Source organism: Caretta caretta, chromosome 6, assembly GCF_965140235.1.
Source record: "Caretta caretta isolate rCarCar2 chromosome 6, rCarCar1.hap1, whole genome shotgun sequence".
Classification (NCBI taxonomy): domain Eukaryota; kingdom Metazoa; phylum Chordata; order Testudines; family Cheloniidae; genus Caretta; species Caretta caretta.
The window spans coordinates 50,755,049-50,772,452 of NC_134211.1; the positions used below are offsets into that span (position 1 = coordinate 50,755,049).

The 17,404-nt window shown below is 42.6% G+C and overlaps 1 protein-coding gene across 8 annotated transcripts in view; it reads left to right on the top strand.

Moving 5' to 3' along the window:
• TRIM44 (tripartite motif containing 44) overlaps nucleotides 1-17,404 on the top strand; it is a 106,573-nt gene that overhangs the window by 52,002 nt on the left and 37,167 nt on the right. For 3 of the 8 annotated variants that reach the window (XM_075129518.1, XM_075129517.1, XM_048852372.2), the window contains one exon: nucleotides 10,226-10,296. The exons of the other annotated variants lie outside the window; for them this stretch is intronic. In XM_075129518.1, the coding sequence (XP_074985619.1) occupies nucleotides 10,226-10,296 (71 nt within the window). The remainder of the gene's footprint in view (nucleotides 1-10,225; nucleotides 10,297-17,404) is intronic. 8 annotated transcript variants of the gene reach the window in all.

The following is a 17,404-nucleotide window of genomic DNA, read 5'->3' on the forward strand; positions in this document are numbered from 1 at the left end:
GTATTCTTGCTGGGGTATTGTCAGTGACTTCATCCTCTGCATTTCTGGAAGTGCAGACCTTACTTTGACTTATTAATTTCTCCCACTTACTGAATGTGATCTGATTGGTTTTTGGTGCATATGGTTACTCTTTATGATGTAATAAGGGATGTTTTTTAAATACCTTAGATTTCTTTCCTGTTCAGCTACTTGACGGACTTTCTTTTTTAAAAAACTTAAATGCATATACTGGGGACTCTGCTCCCTCTTTCCAGTGTTGTGTAGAGCACAGGTCTGCAGCCCAGGGAATCTGGGACCATCTCTCGATAAGAGCAGGGTTACAGCTGCATTGTCTTTATATAGGACCGTTTTTAATACAAAAAGGAAATTACTGATGTAAGTTGCTATTTCCTTAGAAGTAGTATGCTTTTCTCTACTACCTAGTCTTACTTGACTTGTGAAAGTCTCTTTTAAAGTCCTGGCAGCAATTGGTAATTCATCCCATGGAGTACATATGCAACTCAGCACAATTAATGTAACATTAATGAGAGGCTGAGAGGTGATGCTGACAGGTAGCAGATCTTATTACTACTACTTAGAATAGTAGCGGAGAAGAAAGATTATCCTTTTTCAAAGCTACAATGACTTATCTGTCATCCCAAGAGACAGATGGGGCGGGGGGCACTCAGAATCCAGTGAAGGGATGGCATAAATTGTGTCTAAGGGTATGTCTACACTGCAGTTAGATACCCATGGCTGGCCTGTCCCAGATGGCTTGGGCTTGGGCTAAGGGGCTGATCAGTTGCACTGTAGAGGTTCAGGCTCGGGCTCTGGGACCCTCCCATCTCATGGAGTCTTGGAGCCCAAACCTGTACACTGCAATTAAACAGCCCCTTAGCCTGAGCCCTGTGAGCCCAAGTCAGCTGGCAGAGGCCTGAAGCAGATTTTTAATTGCAGTGTAGACCTGTTCCAAATGCTTGTGATGGGTCATTGGCCTAATCTTCTGCATGGGTAAACATAATTTCCGGTGGGCCACAAAAAATAGGCTATTACCTCAGTCTCTCAGCAAATGAAGTATTTGTTTTTGTGTTCCCAGTTCAGTTTCTTTTTTTTACACTACTGCTTCCTGGAGGCTGGATGGTCACAGACATGTTACCCAATGGAGATGTAAATAATTTTATTTCTTATGACTTATGTTCTCAGCTCTGGCACAATAAACAGGACAGTATGACGGAACTTAATGAGCTGGCCAGGCACATTCAGTAGGACAGCTATTCTGCGTAAATAACAAAGTGCAGCTGAAAGCTCTCCTGGTTTCCAGGTGTGCCCAGTTGAATACAACTTGACCAGCATCTGTAAAAGTATCTATTTAACAAACACATACGTGGGAGAAAACGGGCATGATGTTTTGTCAGCTAGAAAAACTGGTAGGCCCCATATCCCTAGCATTTGTGTTATAGAATTATTGCTCTTTTGCTGAACAGTAGCAGAGTTCTGGGCCTTGTAATTGATGAGGAGTTGGGTATTTTCTTAATGTAACATTAATGTTTACAAAACGTGCACAAGACCTGTTTCTTTGAACAGGGTGGCAATAGACTTCATCCAGGCAAAATGCTCTCTTGCAGAATCCTCAGGTAAGGCACCAGTGCCCTGTCCTAAGAAGTAGTTTTCTTGGACCTCTGTCTTCAGGTCCTCATGCAAGGCTAAGGGTGTGATCTATGAAGCAACTTATGTACCTAAACGTTAGCATTAACTGCCTAAGAACCTATGCACAGCACCACTGCTCTCCATGGAACTCCGGCTTGGCTGCTTCCAGACTCCGTAAGTGCCTAAACACACTCGGCACCTAACATTCTGCTGTAAACTGGGCACCTAAGTTTTAGACTCTGGGGCATGTGTACTACTGTCACACTCTAGGCCTATAAATGCCTATCTCCCACCTAAGCCACTGTGTGGTTCACGAACAGGGGGAAAATGAGCATTTGGCCAACTATGTTGTGTGCAGGTCCTGATCAGGTAGGTGTGGTCACAGGCCACCTACCAAATTGGGTCCCATTTGAAATGGAGGGAGCGGTGACCTCACTGCCCACCGAATAGCCCAGTGGACAGAACACTTGCCTGGGCAGTGGGAGATCCAGATTCAGTTCTCCCTCTCTGCCAAAGTGGGAGAGGGGATATGAACAGGGGTCTCCCACCTTTTAGGAGAGTTCTCTAACTACAGAGTTATGGCATAGTCTGATGTGGGGTTACTTAACAAGTGCTTAACTCATTCCCATGAGAAGGGGCCTAAATGCCTAAACCACCTAACTCCAGGAGGTAGGTTCCCATTCATGGATTGCAAGAGATAAGAGAGGGGTGTGCACGCATCTCCGATTGGTGTGTTTAGGCCGCTCTCTGTCTAGTGTGCTGGCTTTTGTGAATTGCATAATCTCAGGTGCCATCGCTCCCAATTCATTGTATAAGGAGCCTAGGTGCCTAACTCTGCTTTGCTGATCACAGTGGTGTTCCTGTAATTTTTCTAGGTGGCTAAAAGTTCGGTGCTTTGATGCTCAGCATTGTAGCACTGAAGACCCTTCTTGGACTCCACCCTATTTGCTTTATCAACTCTGTGCCCCTTTTCTCCTTCAGCCCCTGCACTTTTTACCTGGCATCCCCCTATTCTCAGGTTGTTCAGAGACTACATGGCCTGCAAAAAGGGGAGCCTGGGCGTCTTCCCTCCTTTAGTGTATCTCCGTTTCAATACAAAGGAAGCCAGAAAGGTGAAAGGGCACAGAGAAGGGTGCTTTAAAGCACATTATATCCTCAACAACTCGGGATGAGTTCTGTGTGGCGTTTTTAACTCCTTTCTCTGGAGAGATTTCATCTTGGGTGCTTATTCATCGGGTGACCTTAACAATCAACTACTAGCACCTTTTGGCATAACAGAACCATAGCAGCTCTGTTATGAGGCGAGAGGACAAGGTGTCTATTAGATTCAAGATTATTCTGTGCAATATATTTTTCCGGTTTTGTCTATTGCACTTTAAAATGTCTCCAGGGTTGGGGCTTGTGACATTTCACTCCCCTTGGCAGATTATTTCAGTTTTCTGCTGTATAGATCTTGCTGTCAAGAAGTTTTTCCTTGTTAGAACCTAAATTTCTATTCCTTAGCTTTATCCCACTGCCCCTTGTTATCCCCCTCTGTACAATGCAAAATAATTCATCATCTTGCTGTTTACTTCCTCTTTTTGTAGAACGTTTCCTCATTCATTCTGATTAATGTGAGGTGCTATGCAAGCATAAAATATTTGTAAATGAATTATTCTAAAGGGATTTTATAGATCTGGCGAGTTCCCTCTGTGTAAATGGGGATTGGCTAGCACCGTTTAAAAAAAAATAAAAGTAATGCTATCTCAACTACTTTTAAACATATTAAAAGACTTCAAAAAAATCCGACTTGAACAAACTCAAAGAACAGGTAGATAAGATCTCATGGGAAGAAAATCTAAAGGAAGGAGGAGTTCAGGAGAGCTGGCAATTTCTCAAGGAGACAATATTAAAGGCACACTGCAAACTATCCCAATATAAAGGAAAGATTGGAAGAATAGTAGGAGGCCAGTATAGCTCTATTCGGAGCTCTTTAATGACCTGAAAATCAAAAAGGAATCCCTCAAAAAATGGCTATATAGACAAATTGCTATGAAGGAGTACAAAAGAATAGCACAAACATGTAGGACCAAAACCGGAATGGATAAGGCACAAACTGAGTTACACTTAGCAAGGGACATAAAAGGCAATAAGAGGATGTTCTTTAAATGCATTAAAGAGAAAAATGAGGAAAGGTGCAGGTCCTCTAGTTAGCAGGGAAGGAGAACTAATAATTGATGACATCAAGAAAGCTGAGGTGTTTGTTGCCCATTTTACTTCAGTCTTCACTAAAAAGGGTAATGGTGACCATACTCTCAACACAATTAGTATTAGCAGTAAGGGGGAAGGAATGAAAGCCAAAATAGGGAAAGAACAGGTTTAAGAATATTCAGAGAAGTTAGATGTATTCATGTCAGCGGGGTTGAATGAAATTCATTCTAGGGTTCTTAAGGAGCTAGATTAATTGCTAATGGTTCCAAAATTGCTTATCTTTGAGAACTCCTAGAGGATGGGTGGGGTCCTAGAAGACTGGAGTAGGACAAACATAGTACGTATCTTTAAAAGGGGGGGATGAAGAGGACTCGGGGAATTATAGACCAATCACCCTAACTTTGATACTTGGAAAGAAACTGGAACTAATTTGTTAGCACCTGGAGGATAACAGGGTTATAAGGAATATCCAGCATGGATTTGTCAAGAACAAATCATGTCAAACCAACCTACTTTCCTTCTTTGACAGGGTTAGCGTCCAAGTGGATAGTGGGGAAGCACTAGATGTGATTATATCTTTATCTTTAGTAAGGCTTTTGGCACAGTTCCACATAACATTCCCATAAACAAATTAGATTAAATTACTATAAGGTTGGTACATAACTGATTGAAAGACCATACTCAGAGTAATTACTAGCGGTTTACTATCAAATTGGGAGGTTGTATCTAATGGGGTCCTGCAGGGGTCAATCCTGGGCCCAGTATTCAATATTTTCATTAATGACTTGGATAATGAAATGGAGACTATGCTTATACAATTTGCAGATGACACCAAATTGGGAGGGGTTGCAACACTTTGGAGAATAAGATTAGAATTCAGAACTACCTTGAGAAATGGTCTGAAATCAGCAAGATGCAATTCAATAAAGACAAGTGGAAAGCACTTCACTTAGGAAGAAAAAACCAAATGCACAAATACAAAATGGGAAATAACTGACTAGGTGGTAGTACTGCTGTAAAGGATCTGGAGAGTATAGTGGATCACAAATTGAATAAATCCACAGTGTGATGCAGTTATGAAAAAGGCTAATATCATTCTCGGGTTTATTAGCAGGAATGTCATATGTAAAATACAGGAGATAATTGTCCCACTCTGATTGGCACTGGTGAGGTCTCAGTTGGACTACTGTGCCCAGTTCTGGGCACCTCACTTTAGGAAAGAAGTGGATGTATTGGAGACAGTCCAGAGGAGAGCAACAAAAATGATAAAAGGTTTAGAAAACCTGACCTTTGAGGAAAGGTTTAAAAAAAGCTGGGCATGTTTAGTCTTGAGAAAAGAAGAGGGCGGGGGGATGGGTCCTGATAACAATCTTCAGATATGTTAAAGACTGTTTATGCAGAGGACTGTGTTCAATTGTTCTCCATGTCTACTGATTGTAGGAGAAAAGTGTTGGGCTTAATCTGTGGCAAGGAAGATTTAGGTTAGATATTAGGAAAAACATTCTAACTATAAGGATAACTGAGCTCTGGAATCAGCTTCCAGTGGAGGTTGTGGAATCCCCATCATAGGAGGCTTTTTAAAAAACAAGTCGGACAAATGCCTGTCAGGGATGGTGTGGGTTTACTTGGTCCTGCCTCAGCACAGAGGCCTGGACTTGTTGACTTCTCAAGGTCCCTTCAAGCTCTACATTTTGATGATTCTATGGTGATTTAACAAAAAAAATCTGAGAGATTGGCTAACTCCGAGGACTGGTAATGACATCTAGAACCTTCCACTTCTCCCATGCACACCAAATCAGTAGTGACCAAAAGTTGTTACTGTTTTACAGCAGTGTGCAAACTGAATGTATGCTCTCTTGTACTTTCCCAATATAAACCCTACCTGCAGGCCTTTTAGGGGCTGTCAGGGGCTAATACTTTTGTACAGTGCTTTTTATTCAAGGATCTCTGAAGGGTAAGCATTTAACCTATATTAGAGATGGGAGAAATGGACACATGAAAATTTACGGACAAATGTTTTAGAGGTGGGCATGATTTTTGGTTTTGCAGCCTGAACCAGGTTGGGTTGGAGTTTCTGAAGGCGCTGAAGTTAGACTTCAGTTGGAACTCAGCACCTAGAAAATCAGGCTCAAGATGTCCCAAATTGGGCATCCAGAAATATTGGAGACACCCAGAATTAGAGCGCACTATTGAAAAATTTGATCTGAAGTCATTTATTAAACATCGCACCGAGTCTGTGGCAAAGCTGGGTATAGAATCTAGGTCTCCTGACACCCTGTCCACTGGGGCCACACCACCTTTGTATATTAGAGAAACAAGGTGGGTGAGGTAATATTTTTTTTTTATTATTCTACAAACTTCTATTGGTGAAAGAGACAAGCTTACACAGAGCTCTTCTTCAGCTCGAAAGCTTGCCTCTCTCACAGCAGCAGTTGGTCCAATAAAAAGATATTTCCTCACCCACCAGGTCTCTAATGTCCTGGGACCAACACAGCTACAACACCTCTGCATATAATCTTTGTATATGGTAGTTTGCTCCTTGTACTCAGTTTTCCATGTAATACATGCAGAATAGGAAGTCACCTATTGCAGTGAAAGGGGCAGCCAAATCTTCAGCTGCTCTGTGTTGGTGTCCGTGTCTGTTCTTTACAGCCCACATGCTGGGATGCCTAGAGCAGCAGACTGCCTACGGCTGGCGCTCCCTAGATGCATTCCCACCCAACGTCCCTCTTATCCCTTCCTAGATGGGACTCCCAATATTTACATCCGACTTATGGGAAGAAATCACAACCGCAGCCAATGAGACTTTTTCTTTCCAAACGGGCCACTGTTCACCCAGTGGCAGATGCGGGCCACTTGTTGTCATGGCAACAAGGGCAGAGGGAGGAAAGCCACTTAATTCCAGAGCTGATAATTAGCTGGGGGGGAATAATTGTAGCAGGAGGGGAAGCTCTCAGTAATTATAGGAACAGCACAGATGAAAAGGCAAGGCACAGATGCTGTCAGTGTTGTGTGCCCTGCTGTAGCCATTTAAGTTGTCACAGGCTGGGAAGTGTTGCGAAATGGGACACTGCCATTCCTAGCAGGGAAGAGCACGTCCTGGGGAGCTTTTACTTGGGGAGGGATTAGAGGAACAGACCCATTATGGAAGCAGTAAGGAGATCGTCAGAAAGGGGATTTAAATTTACAAAGCAGATTCCAAAATAGGCTGCTAACCAAATTCCACTCACATGTACACCAGTATGTACCAATAATATAACCGAAGAGCTGAAACCAAAACAAGTGGTAGGTAGATATTGGCAAAGAGAACATAAGGCTTACACTGTGTGATGGAGAGCAAAATTACAATTAGATGAAATATATGCATGGATACCTATGAAATGCAGCCATTTCTGTGGTGGAACACTGCAGCCAGTCATCTTGGCAACATTAAACAGTTCTTCAGAAGACAGCTTCTGAAAGAAGTTGTTAGGGCTTTGGCTTTATATCTAATCTGAAAGGCAGTAACACAGCACAACACAGCTATGCAGAGCACCGTTCTATTGCTGACTCAGAAAGACATGAAGCACACTTTCTGAATGATCAATGCCATTATCTACAGCTCCTGTTTCTCCTTGGGGATGTGACTAAGGCTGACTCTCTTTAGTCTGAGATCTGACAGAATCACAGGGAGAAGTAGTTTGGCTTTTAGGATGTTACTTGGGATATACTTTGACACTCCCTTTCTGTGCCCTAAGGGCTGTAGAGTAGATGGTTTGTGATAGAAGCGGTTGTGAGGGGAGGGGACGCTGGGGTCAGTAGAATGATATTCAGTAGTGCAGTGACCTACTTCTGGCCAAGCTGCTGGGATGTTTGTAGCTACCCCACTTAGGATCTGTTCTCCTAAAATCACCATGGTTTTCTGTTAATAACATGAACTTCCTCTTGTTTTCTTCCCAGAGTTTGCTATATACCAAGCTGCTGTTGGAATCTATAGACAAGCAATTAGTATTGGAGTTGGGGTGTCTGACTGACACAATAATTACGCTGGAAAATGTAATTTCCCCTGCATATTAGCAATGGGGTTATTTCAAGGAGCTCTCATTAATGTGCTGTTTGCCAACAAAGAGCCCAGTAACCTCTCTTTTAATAAGATTAGTGCAGGGGTCATAATGCAGCAGGCTGTTAAGATGATAATTTCTCTCTCTAGAACAAAAAGCTGAATATATCTTCTATCTACACTGGTATAAAGAATGAGGGGGGATTTGATAGCTGCTTTCAACTACCTGAAAGGGGGTTCCAAAGAGGATGGCTCTAGACTGTTCTCAATGGTATCAGATGACAGAACGAGGAGTAATGGTCTCAAGCTGCAGTGGGGGAGGTTTAGATTGGATATTAGGAAAAACTTTTTCACTAAGAGGGTGGTGAAACACTGGAATGCGTTACCTAGGGAGGTGGTAGAATCTCCTTCCTTAGAGGTTTTTAAGGTCAGGCTTGACAGAGCCCTGGCTGGGATGATTTAACTGGGAATTGGTCCTGCTTCGAGCAGGGGGTTGGACTAGATGACCTTCTGGGGTCCCTTCCAACCCTTATATTCTATGATTCTATGAAAGGAGAAGCTTTCATTTAGAGAGCTGGAGACTCAACAATCGTTCCTTTCCTAGTAACCAGTGCCCACCCTTCTATGCACAGATGCTGTGCATCCTCACAGTGGAAGTTTTGGAGTTGGGAGGGGGTGTGGTGAGTAGTGGCTAGAGCAGAGGACTGGCAGCTAGGTCTCCCGGATTGTCTTCCTAAATCAGATGTCAAGAATTATAACATTCATAAACCAGTCGGAGAACACTTCAATCTCTCTGGTCACGCAATCACAGACATGAAGGTCGCTATCTTAAAACAAAAAAACTTCAAATCCAGACTCCAGCGAGAAACTGCTGAATTGGAATTCATTTGCAAATTGGATACTATTAATTTAGGCTTAAATAGAGACTGGGAGTGGCTAAGTCATTATGCAAGGTAGCCTGTTTCCTCTTGTTTTTTCCTACCCCCCCCCCCCCCCCAGATGTTCTGGTTTAACTTGGATTTAAACTTGGAGAGTGGTCAGTTTGGATGGGCTATTACCAGCAGGAGAGTGAGTTTGTGTGTGTATGGGGGTGGGGGGGATGTGAGAGAACCTGGATTTGTGCAGGAAATGGCCCAACTTGATTATCATGCACATTGTGTAAAGAGTTGTCACTTTGGATGGGCTATCACCAGCAGGAGAGTGAATTTGTGTGTGGGGGTGGAGGGTGAGAAAACCTGGATTTGTGCTGGAAATGACCCACCTGATGATCACTTTAGATAAGCTATTACCAGCAGGACAGTGGGGTGGGAGGAGGTATTTTTTCATATTCTCTGTGTATAAATAAAGTCTGCTGCAGTTTCCACGGTATGCATCCGATGAAGTGAGCTGTAGCTCATGAAAGCTCATGCTCAAATAAATTGGTTAGTCTCTAAGGTGCCACAAGTACTCCTTTTCTTTTTCCTAAATCTGCCAATTACATGCCATGTGACCATAAACAAATCCCCTTAACACCTGTCTCATTTTACCCATGTATAAAAGGTAAATATTTGCCTCCCCAAAGGCAATTGTTTGTAGAACATTTGAAGTTCTACGTGCACCTAGAGTGACCAAGTATTATCATCATGTTCATCCTGCTGAGTTCCAAATGCAGTAGCAGGTACATAGGAAAGAAACACAGTGAAGTTCAAAGGGACTCAAGCAGTTTGAATTATTTTTAAATTAACTAATTTTTGAAAATTCAGCCTTCCGGTAGAGCTTTACGCAATGTGTAGACAGTTGTTGTTTTTAAAAAAAAAAAAAAAAGTGTAGGACTCTTTCATTGCTTCCTGCTGATGTTTGTGAGGGTTTTTGGGGTGAGCCAGGGGACAATACAACCAAACATGCTTAGGTTCCATCTTTCCCTTTCCACTCTGTGTACATATCTGTCTACCATCTGTTTTGGTTTCAGCTCTACGACTGTGTTACTGGTAAATACTGTCTTGCAGGGCTTGGAGCACAGAGTGCATGGGAACGTTTTCCATCTAGACCAGTGTGTAAAGCAGTGGTTCTCAAACTTTTGCACTGGTGACTCCCTTCACACAGCAAGCTTCTGAGTGTGACCTCCTCCCCTCTTGTAAATTAAAAACACTTTTTATATTTAACTTGATTATAAATGTTGGAGGAGAAGCGAGTCTTCAGGATGGAGGCTGACTGATTGCAACCTCCCACGTAATAACCTCATGACCCTCTGAGGGGTCACGACCCCCAGTGTGAGAACCCCTGGTATAAGGGATATCTTCCTGATAGCACACCAAACAGGAAGTGCAATTGATAGGGTTGCCAACCCTATAGGAGTCTCCGTGAATTAAATATTAATATTTTAATTAAAAGATTATGTCATGTGATGAAACCTCCAGGAATATCTCCAACCAAAACTGGCAATCGACCATCAGCCAAACAGGGTAAGTTGCTGTATGTAAAGTGCTGCATCAGGGAGCAGACCAACTAGGATCAGCTGCTGGTCTGCTCCAAGTAACTTTGCTACTAGGCACCCAGTGAGCCCAGTTTCACTGCTTTGGAACTGACAGAGTGGCCACAGCCCCTGATTGGTGCTGGTTGAGCAGCCCTGCTTATAAGCCTGACCCACAACAGCAGATCAGGAGCTACCCATCGTGTACCAAGCCTTCAGCTGTGCTTGCCCTTGTTCCAGTCCCTACTCCAGGCCTTTGCTCCCCTCCTGCTTGAGATTTCTGGCTTTGATCCCCAGCTTTGCCTCCGGCTTACAACTCTGGTTGTCCCTCCAGTTCTGGCATTCGGCTTCTCTCTCTCTCTCTCTCTCTCTCTCTCTCACCAGTACTGACTCTCTGCCCATTTCCTGGACTCTGCCCACCATGAACCCAGCTCTAACTGGTAGGCTGAACTCTCGCTGACTACCCACAGCCTGGTTGGCTATATGATGTCACGTGCATAAACAAACAACTGGGGTTGGGGGCATATTTTTTCCCTCTTCCTACTTACTTCAGGCCTTACTCATAGCAACAGTATATATGTGATTTTTCAGTTAGAAATATTTTTTCCACTCCCACATGAAAGACCACATTTTGATTTATGACCCACTATGATAGCTGTGCTCCACTCGGACAATGCAGATTGCAAAGCCCAGGACAAAACGCGTTAGAACTGGGATCAAACCATTTTCAGTCAATGTGATCCAACTATGGGACAGATTTCTAGAGGAGATTAGGGAAATCCAGAGACTGCTCATTTTTAGAAAACATTGCAAAACCTTTCTCTTTGGAAAAAGCCTTTTCACTGCAAGAAACACATTCACAACATGGACACCTCTTCTACTCCAAAACCTCCACTAACTTAAAAAAATATATATATTTATTTAAAAACTACTTCAAGCAGTTTTTACTTGAGAATGGAAGATTGTTCCACGGACTTTGTGAAATCCACGAGGGACTATGCTAATGCTATTGATTTTTACACAGAAGGTGCTCAGATACCATGGTAGTAGGAGGCATGATAAAATCCTTAGCTTAAAAAGCGGCATCAATTTCCATCAATGTGAGATTAGCTGCTTTAGCATAAATAACATTGCTTATTGTCTCAGTTTCATGATATAATATTTGTGCTTTGAATAATTTGCAACAATAGAAGTGAAAATACAGAGCATTAGATTTATGTAGGATGGAGGGTCATTTGAAGCTGTGATAATGAGGAGCCATTCTAAGCTATGTTTGGAAGCAATTTGCTTATGAAATAATTCGTACCTAGCGTTAATGGGTTTCGTGAGTAGAGTTGGGTGAATAACTGATTTCTTTTTTTCCAGTTTGCTGGCAGTTCTGAAAAATGGAGGGATAATTGGTTTGGGTTGAACCAAATCAGGAATTTTGGGGAATTTTTGGCAAACTGAAAAAGCTTGTTTCAGGTTGAACAAAACATCTTGTTTCCAGGCATTTCCAGGGATAGATTCACAAAACAGGAGAAGTGGTGCCCTCCTTATAACTTCCAACCCAGTGGATTAAGGTGCTCACCCAGGAGGTGAGAGGCTGGGGTTCAATCCTCCTGCCTGATATGGAGAAGGTCTTTGTACTTGGGTCTCCCCCTTTCCAGGTAAGTGCCCTAACCACTGGGCTATAGGCTGCTGTTCTTTCTTGGGTGGCTTTCTCTCAATCTCTCCTATTGAAGCTGTATATTTTTATAAATATTATATATAATTATTGTGACAAAGCTCTGTCCTTGCCTCTGTGGGTCCCATGTTTCCTGGCAGATTTCACTAGCCTCAGACTCACTGTGACCTTCCACATAACCCTTCTCTCTCTGAGCCATTTTCATCATAAGACAGTGAGGGAGGTGAGGAGAAGTTATCCTTCCTTGCACAGTCTCTGTTGTCTCCCAGTCTCAGTGATTAATCAGGGGGCAAAGGTGGGGGAGGGAGCCCGGGCCCACCCTCTACTCTGGGCTCCAGCCCAGGGACCCTAATAGTATCAGCTATGGTAGCTGACCTTTTAGAAACATGACATGTACAATTCCCTGGGCTACTTCCCCCACAGTAGCCCTCACTTCCTCAAGCTCCACTTCACTCTTACCTCAGGGCCTCCTTCCTTGTGCCTGATATGGTGTGTACTACTCAGCCTCTCCAACAGCACAACTTCCTCCCACAGCTCTTGACATGCACACCCACCTGACTAACTGGGAGGCTTTGAACTAGTTTCAGCCAGCCCCTGATTGGCTTCAGGTGTCCCAATCAACCTAGCATTCTCCCTGCCTTCTGAAAAGTTCTTAATTGGCCCCAGGTGTCTTAATTGACCTGGAGCAGCTTCCATTTCACTTATCCTGGTACCAGGGATTTGTTTAGCCTGGAGCTAATATATCTATCTCCCACTACTTTTCTATAGCCATCTGACTTTGCCACGTCGCATTATACATTATTAATGTTTATAAATAATTAAAAATTCACTGGAGCAAGGACTTGAACTTAGGTGCCCCATCGCCCAGGCTATAGAGTCAGTCTCTCTCGCTTGCTGGCATAATGGACAAAGCAAGTACTGTATGTATGTATTTATTTATTATACAAACTGGAACAAGCAGAACTCAAATAATAAACAATGGTTACTTCAGTTGCAGTCTCTTCTATATGTCTCTCTGTGGACAGATTATGCCTCTAAGAGTGGGCTCACTGCTGGTGGGCACTCTTCTGTTGTTAAGTTAAGACAAAAGTTGGTAGTGAGCCCTTTCTTAATGTGTCATAACCAAAACAGTTTGTAGATGGACAAAGGAATTTTGATTAAGGGCAGGTGAGTCTTGTTCAGTTTGATGGATTACCTAAACAGTTTATAAATGGCTAAAGGGAGTATTAACTAAGTCCTATGAAACCAAATAAAGTATATATTGAAATCAGTTCCTCAAAAGAAGCAGTTCAAGGAACAGTTTTAAGACAGATAAATGAATGCATATTAAGAATCTTATTTGAATTAAATCCCACTACAGTAAAAGCTGTGTTATCTGGCACTTTACCAACCGTAAAGCTATAGAAACCAGCATTTCTGATATCTCCCAATACAAATTTTCAATAGGGTTGTCTGGCTCATTGTGGCTCCCCGGAAGCAGTGACATGTCCCTGCTGCTCCTAGGCAGAGGAATGGCCACCGGGGCTCTGTGCGCTGCCCGTTCCCCGCCCCAAGCCCTGGCTCCGCAGCTCCCATTGGCCGGGAACCGAGGCCAATGGCAGCTGTGGGGGCGCTGCCTGTGGGCGGAGGCAGCGCACAGAGCTGCCTAGCTGTACCTCCACCTAGGAGCAGCAGGGACATGTCACCACTTGTAGGGAGCTGCCTGAGGTGCGTGCCACTCAGATCCGGCACCCCGCATCCCAACCCCCAGCCCTGAGCCCCCTACCCCGCCTAAACTCCAGCCCCCTCCCACCCCAAAGCCCATGTCCTGCACCCTGTCCTGTGCCCCAGCCATGAGCCCCCTCCCGCACCCAAACTCCTTCCCTCCATTAATAAGTATAACTCTTAGTTAACTGGAATTTTTGACTAACTGGCACCCCCCATTTCATAGATTCGTAGATACTAAGGTCAGAAGGGACCATTATGATCACCTAGTCTGACCTCCTGCACAACGCAGGCCGCAGAATCTCACCCACCCACTCCTGCGAAAAACCTCACCTATGTCTGAGCTATTGAAGTCCTCAAATTATGGTTTAAAGACTTCAAGGAGCAGAGAATCCTCCAGCAGGTGACCCGTGCCTCGTGCTACAGAGGAAGGCGAAAAACCTCCAGGGCCTTTCCAATCTGCCCTGGAGGAAAATTCCTTCCTGACCCCAAATATGGCGATCAGCTAAACCCTGAGCATATGGGCAAGATTCACCAGCCAGATACTACAGAAAATTCTTTCCTGGGTAACTCAGATCCCACCCCATCTAACATCCCATCACAGGCCATTAGGGCTATTTACCGTGAATATTTAAAGATCACTTAATTACCAAAATCATGTTATCCCATCATACCATCTCCTCCATAAACTTATCGAGTTTAATCTTAAAGCTAGATAGATCTTTTGCCCCCACTGCTTCCCTTGGAAGGCTATTCCAAAACTTCACTTGATGGTTAGAAACCTTCGTCTAATTTAAAGTCTGAACTTCCTGATGGCCAGTTTATATCCATTTGTTCTTGTGTCCACATTGGTATTGAGCTTAAATAATTCCTCTCCCTCTCCAGTATTTATCCCTCTGATATATTTATAGAGAGCAATCATATCTCCCCTCAACCTTCTTTTAGTTAGGCTAAACAAGCCAAGCTCCTTGAATCTCCTTTCACAAGACAAGTTTTCCATTCCTCGGATCATCCTAGTAGCCCTTCTCTGTACCTGTTCCAGTTTGAATTCATCCTTCTTAAACATGGGAGACCAGAACTTCACACAATAAACCAGATGAGGTCTCACCAGTGCCTTGTATAACGGAACTAAAACCTCCTTATCCCTACTGGAAATACCTCTCCCTAATATGCCATATAACAAAGCTTTTACTGTATTTATTTCACCGATATAAGGAAGTTTTTACATTAGAAACTTTTGCATTTAGATAAAATATTTGCAGATATACATCTCAAAAGAGGCTTGTCCTCGCAAACATTTAAATAACCAGGTTTGCACCATTGAGAGGAAACATAAACTGGAAGCTACTAATATCTTCTGTAAAACATTTTCCAACCATCAATGTTTTTCTTACCATTTGAAGGTTTAGAGTACCTATAAAAGAAATTACTTTCATTAGGAGTTTTATAACTGGGGAGTTTTTTTTCTCTATGAAAGAAGGAGGGGAGAAAGACAGCCTCCTTTTATGACTTAGTCTTTACTCTGACAGCACATCTGTACATTCCTCTTTGTTCTAAAACAGAGCATTCTTATATTCTTTTGAAATCAGAATGCTTTCTAAAAATAAATATCTTACAAAGATTGTTTGTTTTCTTGAAATGCATAGCTATACCAGACTAGTCTCTTCTCTGAGAACACAATCATGTCATTGGTTTGCCTTTTTGACCAAAATGGTCCTTTCGTTTACGACTTGCCATTTGTAGAATATTTACAGTTTGCAACTAAAGACGTCCCTTAAACATGCTACACAAAGCACAACAAACAATGCTTATGTCCATTTTCAAAACCTAGCATAAAAGAAAATAGAAACATAAAACACAATAAAAGTTATGAAAGCTGCATTTTTAGAGCTTGTGTTAACACACTTGAGTATAACAAACATGGTTTTGTGGCCAGAGGTGTTATCTTGCCTGATATTTGGCTTGGCCCTGGTGACAGAAAGCAGAAACCTCTTGGAATTTCTTTAAATAATAAAATAAATAACCAAAACCATAGGCTTGTGTTATATTCTTCAGGCATCATGGATACAAACAGAGTTGTAGGTATCTCTTAACATCAATATTGCATCAATATTGAGGTTGCTTGCCTGAGAGATCCTCTTTTTCCCCAAACATCCCCTTATTCAAGGCCCAAGGTCAGTAAGATTCAGCTCTGGGTATGAGAGTTCTTCTGTACTGAACAAACTTGAAAAGCTGTGATATTTTATATGTAATATCATGTCTCTGCAGAGCTAGAAACAGGAAATTTAAACCATTGTGAAGGGAAGATTATAGAGAATCCATTTTTGTCCCCAAATGCATTATGCTCACTTTTTTTCTTTTTGCCAGGATTCAGAGTTGGAAATTCCAATGATGATGTGTCCATGAGTCATTTCTTTGCTAACACAACTGAGAATGGAAGACTGATGGCTAGGAAATCCTAGCTGAATTCAAAAGGGCATGTGTAGCCAGGGTCATTTTTCAGTACTCACTAGCCCAAATCTCAGATTTCATACCTGCTCAGTTTCTGCTCTCTCTACATTATTTATATGTATAACTTTTTAAAAAATCTCTACTTTCTCTTCAGTGCCAAACAGTAGGTAACAACACAATAGCATTTTCCAAATAGATAAGCCAAGTGGGACTCTGTGTTTGCAGAGATAAAGTTCCACTTTAGTAAGTAACCAAAAAAAATTGAACAATTCTTTTTAGTTTGAATGATGTAAACATTACTCCAGCTTTTCAATAAATGGTGGAGCACTTTATATGCTGTAACATGATTTCAATATTATTACCAGCTAACTCTGCTTGTGTGTGTAGGGCAAAATTGCCTTAAAGTAAAAAGTGTGTAGTGGCCATGTGGGATTGCAGTAAGAAAAAAATTAATTGGGGGAAATGCATGGGTTTGACAATGGGCAATACATAGATTAAAGGTCAGAAGGGACCACTGGATCATCTAGTCTGCCCTCCTGTGTAATACAGGCTATAGCATTTCAGTTACTCCTGTACTGAGCCCAGTAACTGGTTTGATTAAAGCACCTCTTCCAGAAAGCCTCCTAGTCTTGATCTGAAGACTTAATTAAGCAGCTGTTCTTCTCAGTCAGCTGTTCCAATCCAGCCTGATCAGATCCAACTAGACTGATAGTGATAAAAAGTTGTTACCAGATGATAGCTGTGTGGTAGCATCTGAGGTAGCTTGGTGGACTGGGCCTAATTCCTAAGGGAAAGGTGAATACTTTACAGAAGTCCACCAACAGAGCTGGCACTAATTTCCCCCTGCCTGTAGTTAGGCCATGGATTGATTGGGCCCGAGCACCTCAGCTCCCGTCTCCTCCTTAAAGGTACGCCCTCTTTCGGCTTTCACAGTGTCTCTTGCCCTCTCCATTTTGGTCCTTTTTAGGAGGTGGCTGTCTGTCTTTTTGAGTCTTGTATGTTGCCGGTCACTTGTGGTCATTGCTAAACAAAAGTAATAATGGGGTTTTACTGTCTATTCATATGTGACGAAATAAGGGGATCACTGTCGTGACAAATGGCATCGTAAGGGTATGAAATGAGGCAGCCATTTGGATGGCTGTAGCTTGGCCAAGAATGTTTCATTTCTTTGCTTTCTCTTTAAAATTAGATGGACCATAAGGGGAAATGTAGGGTAAATAGGTACTTGTTTATAATGGTGATGAATGTGCCATAAGACCGTAAGAGGGACCTTCATTTT